Below are 21,425 nucleotides of genomic sequence, written 5' to 3'. Positions count from 1 at the left end.
CAACTCCTCAGTTCCAGCCATCCCTTAGGCAATTTAAAAGATGGAAATCAATTAAAGAGAAGGATAGAGCAGGCTCAAGTTAACCTTCATGCCCTGCTTTTGTGAACTTTTCAGAAACATCTGTCTAGTTACTGTTAGAAACAGGATGCTAACTAAATGGCCGCTCTGTTCAAGACAGCTGGGCTGTCATATTTTGAAGATTTTATACAGCCTCTGCTAGCCCCTCCTTTCTAAAACTCCCAGTCTTCTCTGATCTCTACCAGCAAGTTCCCAGACCAAACATTTCTAAGGCTATGTCTTGGTGCTATTAGGATAAGAAAGGATTTCCAGTGTATAAACTGGGTTCATTGTAGCAAAGACAATCATTAATTTTCAAAGACAAATAGAGAACCACAGAGCCTAACTTTATATAAAAATAAAAAAAGATTGCATTCCTTGCATGCACCATTATTTATTTCTGATAAATACTAGTGTTAAGCAGCACTGTCCATTTTTTTGTGGGGGGAGGCAGAAGGCATGATTATTTCAAAACACTGCAGCAAAGGTGCACTTCTAATCCTGCCTGTTTTCTATGAATTTTATATATGTTCCTCTGTATGCCTGCACCACTCTCATTCCATGCATGGAAAATTCATTCAACTGGAATCAGGAAACAGAAATGCTCTTAGAGCCTTTACCCCTTGTTAGTGCATTTTTGTGTGTGCTTTCCCCCTTTGGAAGAGTAAGATGCAGCCAACTGATAATTCAAATAAAGAAATCACAACCCTGTCGTAGCTAGAAATGGGAGGTCTTAATTCAAAGCATCTGGACAGGAAGGGACAAACCAAAAATCTGGCACATTTCCCTTTTCTTTCTGAAATATTGCCAATATCATAGTAATAAAGAGTAAGGCCTGTGGAAGAAAGCACTAGATTAGACTCCACTGATTAAAAATCCCCCGCCAGTCTATTATAATTGAGATATATCTTTGAATACAATTCTAGCAGTTTTTCCCTTCTGTGGTTTTAAGGATATTTTCTGGACTCTGTAAATTATTTCAATATGCTGTTCGTCTTCTGATCATATATAGAGTTTTACTCCAAGGAGAACAGGTCTTTCAAAACAGAGGTCCTACTGACATGTTCCTTTGTGAAGAGAATCATGTAGCAACAACCAGTGCTTTTTTTCTTAAAAAATGTTTAGGGGTACTCTCATTTTGACTCAAGAAAACCACCATTTTATAGTTCAGATCAGGAAACATAAATACAGTAAATGGACAAAAGTACAAAGATTCACAAAATGTTTAGGGGTATGTGTACCCCTGCATTCCCCCAGGAAAAAGCACTGGCAACACCCCATTTATGAAGCCCATCAGGGGCTACTCAGTTGTGTCCATCATTTTTTAAAAGGGGTGTTAAAAAACACGTTATCCTGCTAATTTGCTTTGCTGCATCAGAATTTATATGTGCCAACAAATCACTGTCATAATCTTCCATCTTAAGAGTAGTGCCAAAATTATGTTTGGACATAAGACATGTTCAAGCATGATGCCCCCATGCCAATAATAGCCAATGTGGGTAGAGATGAAGGAACTAGAGGTTTGCATGCCACAATACGCTTGGGGTCACCCTTGACAGAGTCTTGCTTCCAAAGCAAACAAAGCAGGTATCTTCAACCTTTTCGGATCCACGACCCACTTGAAAGCCATATATTTGTACAGTGGTAGGGCCCCAGTTGCAACCCACCTTAGGTCAAGCTGCAACCCACTAATGTGTTCTGACCCACCAGGTGAAGACCAGTGTCATAGAGGACATTCTCCTGAAGGTGAATGTATGCTTTGGGAAGCCAGGAAGATTGTTGTTATGGCCTGGCTTGGCTTTTGTATTATCAGTGGTAACAGCACATACTGTCATTCTGAAAGCACAGTTGCATAAATCAGTATGCAACATGCATAATAAATCAAGCCCTATAAAAGCACATTTGCAATTAACAGCTTGACTTTCTGTTTTGGGGTGTGTGTTGCACCTTCTAATCAGGAAAACTAGATAGCAAAACTTGGCGGTGGCTGTAAAATTATGGTTGGCTAATAACCCTACTTTCAATCTACTGTAAGGACACCACCGGCCCCCCCCCCCAATATTGCAATTAAAGATTCTAGTGTTTTTTTTTTTTTAAAAAATAAAAACTCTACAATAAATTAAAACAGATTATGCAAAGATGCATGACTTACATAGTATTGAATGGAGTTTGGTCCAAAGGCTTGGTTGTTGTAAATTGGTACGAAGGTAATAAAATTGTGCAACTGTCAACCTATGCCAGCTACAACAGCAGATTTTGCAAGGCGTTAACTTGTGTATGTATAAAGCATAGTACGTTATACAGTGGTACCTCGGGTTAAGTACTTAATTCGTTCCAGAGGTCCGTACTTAACCTGAAACTGTTCTTAACCTGAAGCACCACTTTAGCTGCCGCCGCGCCACCAAAGCATGATTTCTGTTCTCATCCTGAAGCAAAGTTCCTAACCTGAAGCACTATTTCTGGGTTAGCGGAGTCTGTAACCTGAAGCGTATGTAACCTGAAGCGTATGTAACCCAAGGTACCACTGTACAGATTTAAGAACAATTATAAAGCCCCTTAGCTTAGAATTGCTTTCTTCTTTTGCTTGAAAGTCTTAGGTAGACCACAAACTGTTCAGCACCTGAAAATGCCAGGTGTTTTCCTAATGGATCAACCAATACATAATTTTTTACATGTGATAACTAAAAGGGAAAGGAAAGCAATTTCCTACCTACAAAGCCTATTGAAAAATGCTTACCTTGCTCCACAAATCTTTGCATGCAACCAAGGGATATGCATGTAGAACTCTATTCAAAACAGGTGATCAGCATGACGGGAAATCATAATTGGCATAGAGACTTGGCTTAAACATTTCTTATCAGTATACAGTGGTGCCTCGCAAGACAAAATTAATCCATTCCGCGAGCCTCTTTGTCTAGCATTTTTTTTCGTCTTGCGAAGCAACCCTATTAGCGGATTAGCGCTATTAGCGGTTTAGCGGCTATTAAAGGCTTAGCGGCTATTAAAGGCTTAGCGGATTAGCGGCTAAAAGGCTATTAGCGGCTTAGCAAAGGGGGGGGAAGCGGGAAAAAATCTGAACACTCGCAAGACGTTTTCATCTTGCAAAGCAAGCCCATAGGGAAAATCGTCTTGCGAAGCAGCTCAAAAACGGAAAACCCTTTCGTCTAGCGGGTTTTCCGTCTTGTGAGGCATTCGTCTTGTGGGGCACCACTGTAAATATGTTCAACCTCAACTACTGAAGAGTTTCTGTACCTGGAGGGCTATTAGTTGGTGAGTAAGCTGACAGCCATTCCTACTATGTGTGGCTTCTATCCAAAAACATTTTTTTAATTGCAGCTGAAGAGTGGTCTGGTGGGACAGACCCTGGCAGAGATAATTTATGCATTTAATGACACCATCACACAGGAGTTCCGTAATAGTACAGTTTTAGAGCTTGGCTCAGTACAAGCAATGTGACATCCAATACAATGGCAGCCATTTTATGTGCCTTAAAAAAAAATAGTATTAGCAACCCAGCTGCAACGGGGTCAAATTAGGCCCTAAATAGTTTGAGAATGTTTTCTCCAAGAAACAGAACATGAAGCTCAATAACCAAAAAAGGTATATCTTTAATGTGATGAACATAAAATATTTGTGTGTGAGAGAGAGGTGGGTGGGGAAGAAAATACAGTATTTTTCCGTGTATAAGATGCCCCCATGTATAAGACGACCCCTATTTTTTGAGCCCAAAATTAAGAAATAAATATTTTAAACATTCCGTGTATAAGACGACCCCCAATTTTAAACTTAAAAAATTTGGGGGGAAATATAGTCTTATACATGGAAAAATACAGTACTTTATCATTAGGTCGATACAAGATTAACTACCCAGAGCGACAATGCCCCTGTGACTCAGGACAAATAGAAATGGTAGAGCAGGCATAGGCAACCTTGGCCCTCCAATTGTTTTGGGACTACAACTCTCATGACCCCGTTAACAGGACCAGTGGTCAGGGATGATGGGAATTGTAGTCTCAAACCATCTGGAGGGCCGAGTTTGCCTATGCCTGCAATAGAGCATGTCCTTCTCCAGTGCCTGCGTTACAGAGACATTCGTATTAGCCTGATTTCCCCACTACTTCGTAAGTACCCAGGGCACACAGGGCAATCCTATACCTCCCTGCTGCTCTCAGATACCAGTCTTGCTACAACATATGATGTTGCACAGCAGCGCTCAGAATTTGTCGGAGGATGACCTGTGCCACAAACCAGATTTAATGAACATATCAGAATGTTCTGTAGATTGATTGCCTTTTATATATCAACCTTTTATACTCCTCCACACCCACCCAATGCTCCTATTCCTTCTTTTAGACTCTTAAATTCTTAAGAGATTTTTATATTTACCTTCTGTTTTAATACCTTTTAGCTTTCCAAAATGCTTTTCAGATTTTAAATGACTGTATTCCACCCTTTTATGCTGGTCTATGACCGTAATACAGATTTGTATTGTACTGAAAATATTTTAACTTAATTTGGAAATGTCACAAACAGTAGTCTAACTTTACAGGGGGTTGTAGGGATCTGATGAGGGAGGGCATTGCTGAAGATGGCCTCCCTCCCCTTTCTGTTGACAGAAGCCTCCTGTTAGAGAAGCAGCAGTTGGATACAACCGAGTAACTTTTGCATGATCCCTTCTATTAGAAGTTAGGAATAATGTGATGCAATTTATATTGTTGTTTCTTTTCTTAAAGCCAGCAACCAAAGAAATTATTTTTAAAACGTTAGTAGTAGTAGCGGCTTGAAAGATTTGAACCGGCTTGCTTCTCAGTGCCAAACAGGAAATCAAAGACCAACATACTGCTAACCAACCTTACTGTTAAGAGCTGGGTGAGCTGCTGTGGTTGAGACCTGGGTAATTCTTATCCCTGCTATGGCACTCTTGACCTCCCCATTCCATGTGCCACGAAAAGGAAGACTGCTCCTCTAACCAAGTGGGCTGGGTGTGCCTGGAAGAGGGGCTGCAGCTTGGATTAGGCCTGTGTGTTTGCCCACCACCAAGTTAAAAGGTTGTGTTATATCAGGTTTCCACTTCTGGTTTCCCCCCACATTTTAAAAATATCCCCCCCCCCCCGTGGCACTGCAATTGTAAATTCTTGTAAACTGCCCTGAGTAGGGCAGAGGCACTAGAAAGGTGATACATAAATGTTTATATAAGAAAATACAATAAATGTAGACCATTTGATCAAAATTTGATTTTGAACAGAAACACTCTAGGCTGAAATTTTAACTCAAGTACCGTATTTTTCGTCCCATAGGATGCTCCGTCCATAGGACGCACCTAGTTTTTCTGGGGGGAAATAAAGGAAAATTTTTTTCCCTTTATTTCCCCCCCAAAAGCAGGTCGGGAAAACCGAACCAGGTCAAGGAACAGTGGGATGACGGCGCTGTGCCTCCCTACTGTCCCCCGAGCTTGTGGGGCTGGCCGATGTCTGCCCGGTGCGAGGGGCGCTCTGCTTCAGGGCGCCCCGCCCGCCGGGCAGCAGGCTGCTATCCGCAGCGTGGGGAGCCCTGCGGGGAACTCCTGCAGGGCTCCCCACGCTGCGGATGTATGCCCGGCGCAAGGGGCACTCTGCTTCAGGGCGCCCTGCCCGCCGGGCTGCTATCCGCAGCGTGGGGAGCCCTGCGGGGAACTCCCGCAGGGCTGCCTAGGCTGCGGAGGTGTTCCCGAAGCGCCGGGCGCTCTGCTTTCAGGGCGCCCGACGCTACGGGAAGCAGGGTACTATCCGCAGCCTAGACCAGTGTTTTTCAACCTTTTTTGGGCAAAGGCACACTTGTTTCATGAAAAAAATCACGAGGCACACCACCACTGTGTGCGGAGAGGGAGATGTCAGAGCCCCGCTGCTCTCTATGGGGAACCGCCTGTCCGCTCTCATCCGATCCCATCCGATCTGATCCCCACCCAGGACGGATGGAAAATAGGGTGGACACAGTCATTTTTTTAAAAAAATCTTTCGAATTTTTCAATTTTTCCCACAGCACACCAGGCAACATCTCGCGGCACACTAGTGTGCTGCGGAACAGTGGTTGAAAAACACTGGCCTAGACAGCCCTGCGGGAACTCCCGCAAGGCTGCCTAGGCTGCGGATGTCTTCCTGAAGCCTGGAGAGCGAGAGGGGTTGGTGCGCACCGACCCCTCTCGCTCTCCAAGCTTCAGCGAAAGCCTGCATTCGCCCCATAGGACGCACCCAGATTTCCCCTTCATTTTTGGAGAGGAAAAGGTGCGTCCTATAGGGCGAAAAATACGGTACCTATCACTGAGAACTTGGTTTTAACATTGTAAGAAATGGAACTGAATGTCTGGCTCTAACACATTCATGTGTTAAGAGTAGCACTTACCTACTATTTAAATTATGCTTCAGCCTGTAGACAGACACTGCTTCTGTAAAAACCCAGGGGACTGAGAACATCAGTATCATGCACCTGCAGGAGAGCTCACCTGCCTGGCTCATGCAGCAGACAGGTGCAACCCACAAGATAAAAACTTTTTATCTGTTTATGGAAGTCTAAAGCCCATTCAGTTCCACACAGAGATACTAAACCTCTTTAAACTAAATGCTTTAATAGAAAAAAACAAAAATACAAAATCTCTTTCCGGAAAGCAGAAATATTCAGTCTTCTTAGAATGACAAAATTTAAGAGTATGCTTTCTCCAACCCCAGGTTTTGCATGCTCACACACTTGTATGAAAACTTCATGAAACAACTTAATAGTTCAGTAATCAGTGGAAAACATTGGAAGTTGGCAAAGCTGCATCTTCTCACAATTAATAATTTAGTAATACTATTTTTTTCACATCGTCTGCACACCTTTGCCCATATTTATCTGCAGAAAGTATTTTTGGTGAGGTGAAATGTGTCCCTTTCTATTAGGAGTCCAAACATGCTACTATAGCCATATTTTGCTAGTTCTTTTCGGAAGGCAAGCTAGTAGTTATCACCCCAGCCATCTAGTATTCTGCATCACCGTCACAGTGCAACCAGATTTGGGGGGGAAACCCAGAAATTTCTGATCAAGAAAGAGCTAAAAACATTATATCTAATGGAAGATACCAAATCCAAATTGCATCTTTTTGCAGCCACTGTCACATTCAAATCACGTTTTTATAATTCAACGATAAAAATAAAAATACTATGCCTTTTATATTAGCAAGCTGGAAGCCTGCCTCAATGTTATTTTAAACATTATTTTAATGTTACTTATGTTTGGGAGCAACCCTATAACAAAATACATTTTTCTTTCCAAGATGACGGTAAAGATTCTTGTGCCACAGAAACTTTGGTGGGGAAGTAAGTAGGTGGAGCTGAATAGCTAAAAGACAGACATATAAACTCCCGGTAACAGTTAAGCAGGACATGCCCATTAATTGCAACACATTCAAGTCAATGATCTGAGTTGCTTGGACTGAGTTTTGGCTATCCCTTCAGAAAAATATTATGTGTAGCTGGTTCCCACCCACCCCCAATAGCTTCCTGCCCTTGCAGTGAAGTTCTCCTGTTGTTCTCCCTTTCCTATCTTTTTTTTTTTTTGCAACAATACAAGACATCTTCAAGTACAGTATTTCCATCATTCTGGACATGTCCACCAATGGGAAAGAAAACATTTTTTTTCACAGTCAATTATATATAATCTTAGTTTATAATAGACTCTGGATTTCAACAACACACCCATTTTTTTCTTTTTCTTTTTAAAAAAAGGTTAATGTTCCTGATTCTCTTGTGCAATTCCAGTCACTAAAAGGAGGTTACAGGCCATGAACTGTACACTCAGTACATTATTTATCTGTCCGGTATATACACCAACCAGTTCACTGGAAGAACCATCGATGGGAGCATTGCAGTAAGTGTTTCGAATATCCCAAACCCGAACAGAATTATCCATTGATGCAGAAGCAATCAAGCTACTGTCCGGACTGAAAGTAAGGCTGGTGATATTATCCGTGTGCCCTCTTAGTTCTTTGTAAAGCGTGCCAGATGCCAGGTCCCACAGCTTTAACCGCTGGTCTTCACCTGCTGAAGCCAAATACTTACCATTTGGAGAAAACGCAAGCGACAACACAGGACCCCGGTGACCTGTAAACAAGCGCACTGTGTTTCCTTGCTGTGTGCTCCAGAGACGCACTGTTTTATCTGTGGATCCTGTTGCCAAGTAGTTAGAATTGGGGTGAAACTTAATGCAGTCCACGTCTGCCAAATGGCCTGCATATATCCTCAGTGGGTACGTCCGATCAAATGACCAGAGTCTTCCTGTGCGGTCATGGGAGCCGCTGGCAAAGTACAAGCTACAAGGACTAATGTCCAGATCCCACACAGGGTAGGCGTGCCCTTGGTACAACACAGTGTTTGTGAAACATCCAAGGTCCCAGTATCGGATGGATGTGTCTTCGGAACATGACAGCAGTCCTGAACTGTCCGACAGGAACCTTGTGCTATACACTGGTCCGCAGTGCCCTCTTAGTATCTTCATTTCTGTTCCCACATTATTATCGTCATCTTCACCCTGCAAGGAGGAATAAAGAAGTCAAATCTGTTCAGATGACATATTGGTGAACATTTGAGATCTACACTCAAGAGCAGCAATAAGAACATACAAGTCAACAGATGGAAAATTTCTGGGACCCCCAAGACTTCACCAGCTTTAAGGGCAGCAGCAAACTATAGAATAGGAAACAAATTGGAATTGCAATATTTAGATGTTTAGGACTACAGTGGTGCCTCGCAAGACGAAATTAATTCGTTCCGCAATTCTCTTCGTCTTGCGGGTTTTTCGTCTTGCGATGCACGGTTTCCCATAGGAATGCATTGAAAATCAATTAATGCGTTCCTAGGGAAACCACCTTCAGACCAGGTCCGGGGACAGTCAGTCCCCGGACCTCTTCTGAAGGCTGGGGGGGGGGGACAAGGGCTTTTCTTACCACCCCCAGCATTTTAAAAAACCTTGGGACAGCGGAGGACTTCTCCGCTGTCCGGGCGATCTTAAAATGCTGGCGGGCGGCATTTTAAAATCGCCCCGGACAGCGGAGGACTTCTCCGCTGTCCGGGGCGATTTAAAAGCCCCTGGGAAGGCAGGCAGGGGGGAGCAAAGACTTTTGCCCCCTGCCCGCCTTCAGAAGGTGTTCCCACCCCCCCGCCCGGCTTCGCAGCAGCGCTACGAAGCCCGGCAGCTGGGGCAGCTGTTCCCGCCCCCCTCCCCCCTTCGGAACATCGTTCCGAAGTGGGGCGGCTGGGGCAGCTGTTCCCGCCCCACCTCCCCACTTCGGAACAGCGTTCCGAAGTGGGGCGGATGGGGCAGCTGTTCCCGCCCCACCTCCCCTCTTCGGAACATCGTTCCGAAGTGGGGCGGATGGGGCAGCTGTTCCCGCCCCCCCTCCCCCCTTCGGAACATCGTTCCGAAGTGGGGCGGATGGGGCAGATGTTCCCGCCCCCCTCCCCCCTTCGGAACATCGTTCCGAAGTGGGGCGGCTGGGGCAGCTGTTCCCGCCCCACCTCCCCCCTTCGGAACATCGTTCCGAAGTGGGGCGGCTGGGGCAGCTGTTCCCGCCCCCCTCCCCCCTTCGGAACATCGTTCCGAAGTGGGGCGGATGGGGCAGCTGTTCCCGCCCCACCTCCCCCCTTCGGAACATCGTTCCGAAGTGGCGCGGATGGGGCAGCTGTTCCCGCCCCCCCTCCCCACTTCGGAACATCGTTCCGAAGTGGGGCGGATGGGGCAGCTGTTCCCGCCCCACCTCCCCCCTTCGGAACATCGTTCCGAAGTAGGGCGGATGGGGCAGCTGTTCCCGCCCCCCCTCCCCCCTTCGGAACATCGTTCCGAAGTGGCGCGGCTGGGGCAGCTGTTCCCGCCCCCCCTCCCCCCTTCGGAACATCGTTCCGAAGTGGGGCGGATGGGGCAGCTGTTCCCGCCCCCCTCCCCCCTTCGGAACATCGTTCCGAAGTGGCGCGGCTGGGGCAGCTGTTCCCGCCCCACCTCCCCCCTTCGGAACATCGTTCCGAAGTGGGGCGGCTGGGGCAGATGTTCCCGCCCCCCGCTTCGGAACAGCGTTTTAAAATGCTGGGGGTCGGCAGCGAACACTCCCGACCCCCAGCATTTTAAAATCTCCCCGGGACAGAGACTTCTCTGCTGTCCCTTGGAGATTTTAAAATGCTGGGGGTCGGCAGCGAACGCTTTGCTCCCGCCCGCCAGCATTTTAAGATTGCCCGGGGCAGGCGGGGGGGAAGGCAGGCGGGGGGAGCAAAGACTTTTGCCCCCCGCCGGCCTTCAGAAGAGGTCCTCTTCTGAAGGCCGGCTGTGGGCGAAAGTCTTTGCTCCCGACCGCCAGCATTTCCCTATGGGCTTTCGTCTTGCGATGCAAGCCCATAGGGAAATTCGTCTTGCGAAGCGCCTCCAAAACAGAAAACCCTTTCGTCTTGCGGGTTTTCCGTCTTGCGAGGCATTCGTCTTGCGGGGTACCACTGTACCTATTTACCCAAGATGGTAAATATTCTATTGCAAGTAATGAAGGGCAAACTTACTGCAAGATGGTATAGATGGCAAAAGATACCAGTTAAAATTAACAGCAGTGCAAATCAGTGCCACTAAAATTGGTGGATTGTAGACTGGTGCCACTCTGTGAACCATTGGCTGCTGGTCCCTGCCAACTCTGCCACGACCCACCCACCATCTTAGTAGTTGCTTTTATAACAAAACTAACCAAAAGTGGCAAAATTTCTGGGACTGCTCTACACTGTTCCCAGTCTGCAGAAAAGAAGGAACAGGACCAGATAAGACCCAATTAATATTTTAATGGACAATGGAAGGCTTGCAGTCCTGCTTATTATACAAGCAGTCTAGGATCTGAAACCTCCCCTTAGGTATTAATGGGGTCCCCAAACCCGTGAACAACTGCAGCAGCAACTAAAATCAGTGGTTATAGTAGTTTTACCACCAGCGCTGTTGCTCTAAAAATGTTTTTAAAAACTTTTCTAAGAGACATCTCCAATTGCTGCAGCCTTCTTACTCCATCCACAAAAGCTGCAGCTGGTATTCACTGAGAACTGTGTACAAAAAGCAGTAAGCAACTAATATTCTGCTTCTGGATTAAATTAGCAGCTGGATGAATAGGCATTAAATTACATTCAAAATGGCAATAGGTTTGAATCCCGTATCTTTGCCTGTAGATTCAGGCTGGAAATACTATGGCAGAAAAATGTTATTTACTTAATGTTTCTGCAGTTTCATCTTTTCAGAATAAGATTTGTAAGTAGTGAAAGCACCAGCTATCCAAAGCTTTGCAGCAGTCAGGGTGAAATAAAATATCCCTTTACTTTCAGTGATTTTTCAAAACAGCAGATACTGTACAACTGGTGGAAAAACTACTTATCACCAAACACTGAGCGTCTCTGTCTTCTATAGTTACTGTGGCCCAGTTATTTTTCTTAGCTTTAGAGTTAATGGTTTAAATTTATAATACTATTGTTTGTTATTTTATAATGCTGTATCATTTAAAAATTAGAAAGGTGCAAGATGATAAATCTGTTAAAAATGATAAAGTCTTAACTTGACTGCAGTCACTGCATTCTAATTATAATTTTAGAAATGTACTCCCTACTGATCAAAAGGAAAAAATCTCTCTGTCTCTCTCTCTCTCCCCCCCCCCCCAAACACACACACAAAATCCCTATTCAAACTAGGTTGCAAAAACAACTTTCTTCAGTGCAAACAACTGTGCAGAAACGCATCACAGCGACCAGGAAGTGGCCAGAAAAGAGGATGGAGTGGGGTGTAGCAGACTTATGCGTGCTCCGCTATTGCACATGATGACTTGGAATGCAATCCCTGTGCTAATTGGGGGTTGCCTGTACTGTACTACAGAATATGAACACGTTGTTATACCAACTGGAAGCCCAGTAGCATATAATATTTGGGAGGGTTTCTCAGGGGCCACAGAATCATATAGATTTTTGACTCCAGCAGTGGACTGGGGGAACTACTCTTGGAGAGAGAAATCTAACTGAACAAGCCTCCTACCTCTGCTTGCATTAAGCAGCCCCCCCAACCCGTTTGTTTTTTTTATGTTGAAACAGCACACAGACATGCTGGTTGAAGATGTGAACCTATAGCCACTCAGAGCGGATGGGGAAACCCAATCAGATTGGCAGGGTATAAATAATTATTGTTAATAATAATAATAATAATAATAATAATAATAATAATAATAGGATCCAAAGCCCTTCTATTCTGCTAACATGTTCCAAGAAGGGAGGAAAATTGGGGGTTTACCCAAAGCTAGTAATCCTCAGAGCAGAACCACTGAAATTAATGGACACTGCCAACATAGGTCTATTAACTGCAATGCATCTACAGTAAGTAGAATTTACTTGCCCTTTGTCCATGCGGTGGTCTCCTCCAAACTACGGCTGTCCCACACTTTCCCCTTCCATAGAATTGGAGACTCCTATGCTTTGAAAATCCAAATGCTACATCAATTGCACAGTGAATCTCTGGATTTAGGGAGGAGAAACTGTAGGACAGCAGCAGTTGGAGAAAACGGTAATTACACAAGGGGTTCACAATCTGCATTAAGCCAAGGTATCAAATGGGCCACAGTTCACATTCCTCTGCCTGGGAGCAATGGGAGAGAACTGTTTTTTTTTTTAAAAAAACCACAAATGGCTATAGGAAGCCAAAGTTAAAAAGCCGGGCCACTCCACCTTTTGACCTGCTGGCAGGAAACAAAAAAATGTGGTTTATCCCTGCCCTATCACTTATAGCATCCATTAGCTTTCATTAGAGGCTTATATGCACTTACATGCAGTTTTCTCCTTGCCTCATGCAGTTTGAACCCCATGATTACACACCTTGGAAGTCAGGGTGCATTAATGTACGTGCATTAAGGATGAAGCAGCTGTCCATAGGAAGGCCCTGACAATTCCTATCAAAGACGTAAATACATGTTCATTCTAATCATAGCTGTCAACTTTTCCCTCTTCTTGCGAGTAATCCTATTTGGAATAAGAGAATTTCCCTTAAAAAAAGGGAAACGTTGACAGCTATGATTCTAATGGTAAGAAGCAACAAAGGGCTGATCTGTCACATTGCAATCAGCGCAACAAAGAATAGCGACTAACCCTTGCCTGAATCTTTACCCAGCAAAAGTTGTTGCTTCTTATCACTTTCACCTAGCAGTTACAGCTGATGGGCAGAAGGAGGTGGTGTTTTTTCCCTGGCTGGAGGCTACAGCAAGCTTTGAGGAGCTCTCATGTAAAAAATCATTGCAATAAGAACATAAACCAACTCCATCCAAACGTATACTGATAGCAAGATACTCTGACCTCCTCATCCAAGATATCACAAGCCAGGTGGATTCGGGAGACATCTACCAGATGGGGCTCAGATTTCAGCTTCTTGGACCGCAAGCTCCACAGCTTTACACAGGAATTGTCAAAGCCAGCTGCAAGCAGCTTGCTATCTGGCGAGATCTCTGCAGTGTTCAGCAACTGTTCAGTGTTATAGAACGCATAGAAACAGATGGTGGTGAGCGAGGGCGGTCCATCTTTGACTCTCTTAATGCTATCCTGCAGGATGTCCAGGGCTGCCTCGTTTTGCAGGATGGAAGCAGGCATGTCGGTGGGCTCCAGGCCATTGCTCTCACTGCGTGAAGAGCCACCACTACCATACAGCTGGTAGTCCATTCTCTTGGCTGGCTGCACATCTAAGTGAATGTGCAAGGAGAGGACTTTGCAAAGAGCATTGTTATCGTCACTCTGGAGGTAGCGAAGGAGGAAGTTGTAGCTGTCTTCTTGAAGGCGGATGATGTATTTGTTGTCTAGAAATGCCCGGAGCTGGAAGTTGGATAGGATGTCTTGCATGGTTAGTGTGGTCTGTAGCTGCTCAATGATCTCTTTTTGGCTGGCATCCTGCAAGAACATCCCATGAAAGCGACTATAGAAGCTGTCCACTGTGCTCTTCAGGCCATTTTGGACCATGTTAAGATGGAGGTAGACAAAGAGGGGATACAGAAGAGGCATCACTTCATGGCTGTGCTGGGAATCTGAATCTAAACATATGGAAAGAGAGAGAGGGTTCACTTTCTCAGCAGATATTTTTATAAAAGCAAGATAAAACATATTCTAAAGGCACTTGTGGCCTCTCTTTCTGTGTTTTAAAAATGCACATTGCATGCCATTCAGTGCAATTTTCACCTCATCAAAGGATATCCAGCTGCTCTGAAAGTCCTAAAAACCCGCATTTGTTTTGCTAAGCCATACTTCATTTTTAATTAGGCATGGGGCTGTCCATCAAAGAAGAGCTTTAGAATGCAACTAGCCCATTTCTGTTAATGCATCATTTAGGAACACACACATTTAGGGACATGGTGTTGACCTGGGAGTGGAGGAAAACACACAGACCAGCAGTTTGGGAAGTACCATAACATGCTATGCTCTCCTTCTTTTTTGTACTGGCTTGCTTGTTTTCTGCTTTTTGGCCAAAGTGAATCCCAATGGTAATTTCAAGATACATCTGAATATATTATTCCATGTCATATGTAAAACTACCATACCCCATTCGGCCACCTTCCTTGAGCCATTTTCTGACTCTATTCAGGAATAACCATCAGGGCCAGCATAACCCATTCATTAGGGTGAACTTCAGGCATTATATTTACAAAATGGGAGCCTCTCTCCCATTCTTACATGCACCAAGGATGCAGAATTTGTAGCTTCACAAATGATGACGCAAAAGCCATTTGAAAAGACCCAGTGAGGGTCAGGGGAGATATGGCACATATGTTTATGAAACTCACCTGTAAGAAAGTTGCGTAATCGCCCAAACTGTACTTCATATTGTTGTGGCTCTGCTAGGCAGGGTGCAGCAGAGATAATGTTGGCACTACCTGATTCAGACTGAACTAAGGGAACAAACAAAGGTTTTAAAAATAGTTTCTATAAAGCACTGGAAGCTGCAATACAACACACCAATTGTTCTCACATTGAAACACACAATTGACAGATAAGTGTTTAAAAAGTGCCAAATCACCTACATCATTAGAGCAAACAAAATGTTTGTGCTAAATGACCAAAAGTAATCCTACACTTGCTGCACATATATTAACTTTTACATTCAAGACAAGATTTGTGAAGTCACTGAAGCAGGCTAGTACTGCTTGCCTCCTTCCCTCCCATAGACATCTTGTTGGCCAGTGCGAGAACAGAATGCTGGACTAGATGGGTTATTGGTTTTATCCAGCAGGATTTTATTATGTTAAGTATTATTCCTCCATCAGTGAATGATGGAGATGAACCACTTGTTCATCTCAATACCACAAGCAATAGGGCTACAGCTGCTCAAATATTTTATGCTTGTGACAAAGGCATTTCTAGTCAAATATCTTCCCTTTTAAATATACACTGGAAATGGGGATACAAGTGAATATGTTGCCATTCTACTTGCATTTTGCTGCGACAGGAGTGAATTCATTACCTGTAGGTGAAATCACAAACCAATGCCACAGAGATTTTGTATCACCTGACATCACTTCAAAAAAACACTTTATTTCAGACTTTGTTCACTCGTAAGTCCAGCAAAGAGAAAGTTTTTGATTATGGAGAAATCAAACATACAAAGCCACTGACTGCCATGAATCAGACCTTCCTACTCTTAAAAAAATAAATAAATCTTGCACAGAATACTTCTCATGATTGTGATGTTTTCCCCACACTTGCACCTTTTTTCATTGTATTCAAGTTCTCAGCAATCGTAGTAGTCCAGCACCACCGCAAGTCACTTAAGCTTTAGAGGTCTGGAGTAGTTATTGATTTCACTGTTAAGTCATAAGCATTCTAGGGATCTAAAGGATTCTGAAGCGAACTTTTGAGGCAAAGCTACTTAAAAGCTGGCAAGAATGGAAAAGACTCAAAGCGTATTACCAGTGAGCCTGCTACAAGTAACTTGGTACTACATTTTAGAATCTGAGAATTTTATTCATTAAATCAGTTAGTATTTTACAATTCGCATCAATATAGCCAACATTTCGCATGGCCTGACAGAATTTACCTCGTAAGTAAAATAATAAATGAGATTTAAAAGACTGTCTTAGTTTTAAAAACTCATTCTTTCATGAGTTAAAACAGGGAGAGACAGCCCCTCCTCCTAGAGGTAAATAAAGTGGTACCTCTAGATGGTGTGTGTATTTTTCAGGATATGAACGCAGCAAACCCGGAAGTATTTTTGCGGGTTTCGCCATGCGCACATGTGCAGAAGTGCTCTACGTGCCATGCACACGCGCAGAAGTGACACCCCCGGTTGTGAATTCCTCTGGATGTGGCTGGACCTGCGGAACGGATCCCATTCACAACTGGAGGTACCACTGTATTCAATAATTTGCTAGAAAAAAGGTAATAAGTAACTTTGTCCATGTGATCAGAATTATCCAACTGTCTACGTACTTCTTTTTTAGCTGAAGTTAGGTCTTTTGCTTCTATATCACCCACATTCCTTTTTCATTTATCCCTTTAATTTCCCTCATGAATACAAAAATTCAGTGGAGGAGAACATGGGGCCTTCCACATGCTACTGAACTACAACCCCCATGATCCCTGATGTTGGGACATATTGGCTAGGGCTGATGGGAGCTGGAATCCCATTTGGAGGGTCACAGGCTCCTCACCCCTGCATTAATGCTTCTGCGGGTGGCGCTGTGGTCTAAACAACAGAGCCTAGGGCTTGCCGATCAGAAGGTCGGCGGTTCGAATCCCCATGACAGGGTGAGCTCCCGTTGCTCGTCCCTGCTGCTGCCAACCTAGCAGTTCAAAAGCACGTCAAAGTGCAAGTAGATAAATAGGTACTGCTCCGGTGGGAAGGTAAACGGCGTTTCCATGTGCTTCTCTGGTTCACCAGAAGCGGCTTAGTCATGCTGGCCACATGACCTGGAAGCTGTACGCTGGCTCCCTCGGCCAATAAAGCGAGATCAGCACCGCAACCCCCGAGTTCGTCACGACTGGTTCCCTTTACCTTTATTTGTTACAGTTTTGGCCTAAGACCTGGAAAACTAATGCAATGAATAAAGTGCATCAAAAGCTGGTTCTGGAACTTAACCATAGAACATGATTTGGTGCAAGAAGGTAGCATTCATATAGCTCCCACTCTTTGCCACAATTCTATAATATTTAGGTGAATATAGGCCTATTAATGAAGCAATCTTTGTGTGTGTGTTAAACAAGAAAAGATTGTCCTTATTTGATCCTCTGATTTGTACCAAATCCTCAAATTGCTTCAAGAAAAACAGTGTCCAGATTTACAGTTTTTGTGATTTATTTCATTAGATGCACAGGAAACAAATGAAGTAAATGGGTTTTCTGGATGAACACATATGCTAACAGTGATTCCAAAGCACTATGCCCAAGCCTCATGTGATGAAGAGGCAGCTGGTTGGGCATTTCTTTCATGGAAATATAATACACAGTTCAGCATATCTCCCAAGAAGGAAGCAGTATGAGAACCTACTTCTATAGAATGTCAGAATCCTGAATTACCAGACCAACAGTGCAATCATATGCTGGTCTGCTCAGAAGTAGGCCTCATTGAGTTCTATGGAACATGGTTATAGAATTGCAGCCTTAGCGCTTTAATGCTACATTCTGTGTATTACATTTGTGGTATTAGGTACCTCTAAAGTTATTTGTATTAAATATAACTATTAAATATAACATTAAATATAACTATTAAATATAACATTTCAGTTATGTCTCTGTGGGTCTCCCCTGAATTGATTAACTTTAACTGGGCTTTCAATTAGTCGAACCCCCCCCCCCCCCGATAAAAATGACACATTGCTCTGATGCTTATTGTAAAACATCTAGAACCACAAAAAAGTGTCAGGGCTGTAGAGTTCTATATATAAAAGTTGAATTCATTAGTTAGCAGTTATAGTTCTCGTCTTGGCAGAGATGAGCTAGAGAATTTTAGCTTCATCTCAGTGAAAAGGCCGTTCTCCTTAAAAACCCCAACCCAAATTTACTTACTTTAACATAATTTGTCCGTTAAAAACACTTCCCAAACATATTTGGCAGCCAAATCATTTCAAAATATTTGGAAATGGCAGCATTCCTGCTGTACATTTCATTTTGATTTGTCTTATTTGGTAAATTGCCAGATCACCTCCTTGCTTGCTTATTTGCTTCCCAGCCTTTGGTCACAAGTGGGAGTTACAGTATCATGAAGCCATTCATGCTTCAGTCTGTCCCCAATTGATTGCTTAGAAGTTTCACTCTTTAGTAAGTAGAGATTTGCACTTTACTATAAACCAGAAGTAGCCAGCAGGGTGCCCGACCAATGTTGTTGGACTACAGCTCCGCCAACAAGGACAAATTTTAAGAATGATAGGTTTGTAATCCAATAATATCTGGAGGGCAGCATGCTGGCGACACCTGCAATAAACTCATTAAGAAACTTGAGTTGGTACCTGTTAGATTAGCTGCCATTTCTTCTGCAGTCTGGCATAAGCGAAGCCCTTGTTTCAGAGGACCTTCCGAGTCCACATACTGCCTGCGTTTCAGGTAGCAGGAAGCTGCCATCTGAATCTGCTCTGTGCGTACACGTTTCATGACCTCCAAAAGAAAAGGAAGCACATTTCTTAAAACATGGTTGTTGAATGAGAAACCTGTGGGAAACTGACACTCATTACGCATTCCAAAAGCTGATACAGTAGAAAATGCACACCTTACTTATTCAATGAAATATCTATCAGCTTATCACTCAGATCATAAAGCATCAAAGCACAGAAGTTTGCAAGGACTGAGGTTCTTTTAGGATTGCAGAGGTTTAGGTGAAAATGGTGCATGTTTCATCAGTGACAACTTCAGGGTTCTAATGGCTGCCGTTCTCCTTCACTTTTCCTATTTTTACTCCCAAGCACAACAGCAGTGTTTTTAAATATTTTACACTTAAGCCCACTGGAGAGGCACTACGCCATCCTGCATAGAACCCTACGAGTGATTAGTGTACTGCAGTTAATAATCAAATGTGATTTTATAAAATTCTACTCTTAATTCTTAATACTATTTTCTCTGTCAAACATATGAAAAATCAAAAATTAGTTTCAGTTTTGTTTCACTTTTACTAGTTAGCTGTCAAAGGTCAGCTTGCTTAAAGGTTTCTATTTCCAGATCATTATTTTATTTGACACTCTGCCCCACCTTTATACCTAATAGTGCATAACAGCAGTCATTCCTGTTGAATGGAATATTAGTGTAGAACCTTAACTTTTGCCTCAAGCATGGTAGAAAGGCACAGAGTAAAAGTCAAAAAAGTGTGTAAGTGAAATAGAAAAGCATTCTGGGTGTTTGTTACCTGCTAAAATCCCTGCTCACTCACAGTGATTTATTACATGCATATCTTGCATTTTCTTTAGGAAGATCAAGGCAGCATCCCATCGAAGCACAACAGACCCAAACCTACCTAATTTCAGAAAGGCATCTGCATTACATATGTACATTTGGATCATGCTTCTAATGTAAAAGAGGAAAACACAGAAATGCTAAGGGTTTGTTAGCCCCATTGGGAGCAAATCTGATTTCAAGTAATAGCTCGTAAAATACTGAACAAAGCTGAAGTTCCAATGAAATAACTTCAATCGAACTCATCTCTCCCCCCTTTTTTACTACTACTAGTTGATCTTCCCAATGTATTTTAAAAGCATCACCATTATGTGGTTCCTTGAAGCTTTTCATGCAAAATCAATTAATCTGCAGAATTCTGATGTTCACTTTGGTTCCACACAAATGATTTACTACTCTACCAACTGTATTACTTATGGGGGGACAGGGGAGGAGAAGAAACCCCATGAGAGGTATAATTATGCCTTCAACACGCCCCTACAAAGGCAAAAGAGATTTTAGGCTGAATTTGCAATAATTAAGAAAATACAGTCTGTTCCCTTTGAGGATTTGAAAAATACATGCAATTTTGGAAATGTAAAACAAAAATCTTTGTCCACCAAAGTGTGTATATGCAACCAAGTGAGTTATAATTCTGATTACTATCAGAGACAAGTCAGCAATGACTGACATTCTCCTTCAGAGATATGGTATAATACCAGCTGTATTTTTAAAATGTTTCAATTGTGTACTTTCAAAGGTGGCACAACATTTGCTCATACAGTATACCATAGTTGCTATAACCACTGCTGATAATTGCTGCAGTACATAGATATTTCATTTGTAAACTCTGCATGGAAAGGATGGATATATCTTGCTTATCCAGCCTGATGAAAAATTCTGGAGAACTTGAAAGCTTGTAACATTTGGGATTTCTTTTTCTTTTTTTAAATTCTCATGGACCAAACTACCTTGTGTATTAGCCTGTATAGCACTGATATCCAATCGATGCCACAGCGGTAAAGCAAACTAAAACTATTCAGAGTAACTCACTACAGGACGCCTCACTCTAAAACGGACCCACGCGTTTCAAGAACTCGAAGTCCCCCTTCGCTCCAAACTTTACCCCATCCAGGCTGCATTCGGCTCCAACCCCGCTCTTCACATTTCTACCAGGGGGGGAGAAGGGAGGCGAATGGGAAGCTGTGGAGGAAGGATGCACCGAGGCAGATGGAGCCTAAGGTCTTCGTGCCGGCAGCTGTATGGGGAAAGGCAGAAGCGGCGTGGGGATGGGGGGTGGAGAGGAGAGAAGACGACGACGACGCCTCCACCCAGGGAGGGCCCTTCCGCGCGCCACACTTGGCGTAGCCCGTCCTGCCGCTCCACCCGCCCGGGAAAAGGAGCCGCCGCTGTTTGTTGCTGCATGCCGGGGAAGTGGGGCCGGTGGGGGGGGGGTTGAAAGAAGCACTCACTGAAGCATCGCAGGCAGAGGAAGAGAGAGAGAGGCGCTGCGTATGCGCGCGCGCGTGCCTGTGCGTTTGAGCGACTCCCAGTGCAGGCACGAGACGGAATTCCTGGGCTCGCGCCGTCAGTCACTTGCTCCCAGTGGCGCGAGACGCCGCCGCCGCCGCCGCTCGTGCGGACCCCGGCGCGCGCGCCTGCAGCACCTCCTCGCTGCTGGGTCTTCCGCCAAGGAGGCTGCCTTGGGCGTCCCGGGCCGCTAGCGCTGGGGTTGCTCCTGTTATTGCCGCCGCCGCCGCTGCTCCTGCTGCTGCCGCCGCGGCTCGAAGGAGCCGCTCCATGACTGACGGCACTGACACAGAGAAGGAGGAGAGCGGGGCCGGGGGAGGAAGGCGAACGCGCAGGCGCGGCCTGCCAGCCAATAGGGAGGCTGGCCCTGTCGGCGCTCGGCTAGTTACGCCTGCGGAGCTCTTTTCGCTCTCGCTCTCTGGCTCCGGCAACTCGCTGGTTCGGGGAAAG

The 21,425-nt window shown here is 44.3% G+C and overlaps 1 protein-coding gene across 3 annotated transcripts; it reads right to left on the bottom strand.

Moving 5' to 3' along the window:
* Positions 1–6,357: 6,357 nt before the first annotated feature.
* TAF5L (TATA-box binding protein associated factor 5 like) lies at positions 6,358–21,423 on the bottom strand. 3 transcript variants are annotated; one of them, XM_081188250.1, is made up of 6 exons: positions 20,918–21,423; positions 18,533–18,677; positions 14,876–14,980; positions 13,404–14,128; positions 7,794–8,595; positions 6,358–6,573 (listed from the first exon to the last, which is right to left on the bottom strand). In XM_081188250.1, exons 2-5 carry the CDS (start codon positions 18,672–18,674, stop codon positions 7,795–7,797), a joined length of 1,773 nt encoding a protein of 590 aa, XP_081044376.1. In that variant the 5' UTR covers positions 18,675–18,677; positions 20,918–21,423; the 3' UTR covers positions 6,358–6,573; position 7,794. The 3 variants fall into 3 exon arrangements, with proteins under 3 accessions (XP_081044376.1, XP_081044377.1, XP_081044375.1); XM_081188251.1 differs by lacking the exon at positions 6,358–6,573 and adding an exon at positions 19,420–19,527 and having other exon boundaries at positions 6,642–8,595; XM_081188249.1 differs by lacking the exon at positions 6,358–6,573 and having other exon boundaries at positions 6,642–8,595; positions 20,918–21,422.
* Between the last annotated feature and the right edge of the window lie 2 nt (positions 21,424–21,425).

Source organism: Podarcis bocagei (genome assembly GCF_964188305.1).
Source record: "Podarcis bocagei genome assembly, chromosome: 3".
In the NCBI taxonomy this organism is placed as follows: Eukaryota; Metazoa; Chordata; class Lepidosauria; order Squamata; family Lacertidae; genus Podarcis; species Podarcis bocagei.
The sequence above is the reverse complement of the archived record's forward strand: the minus strand, read 5'-3'. Positions and strand labels throughout refer to the sequence as shown.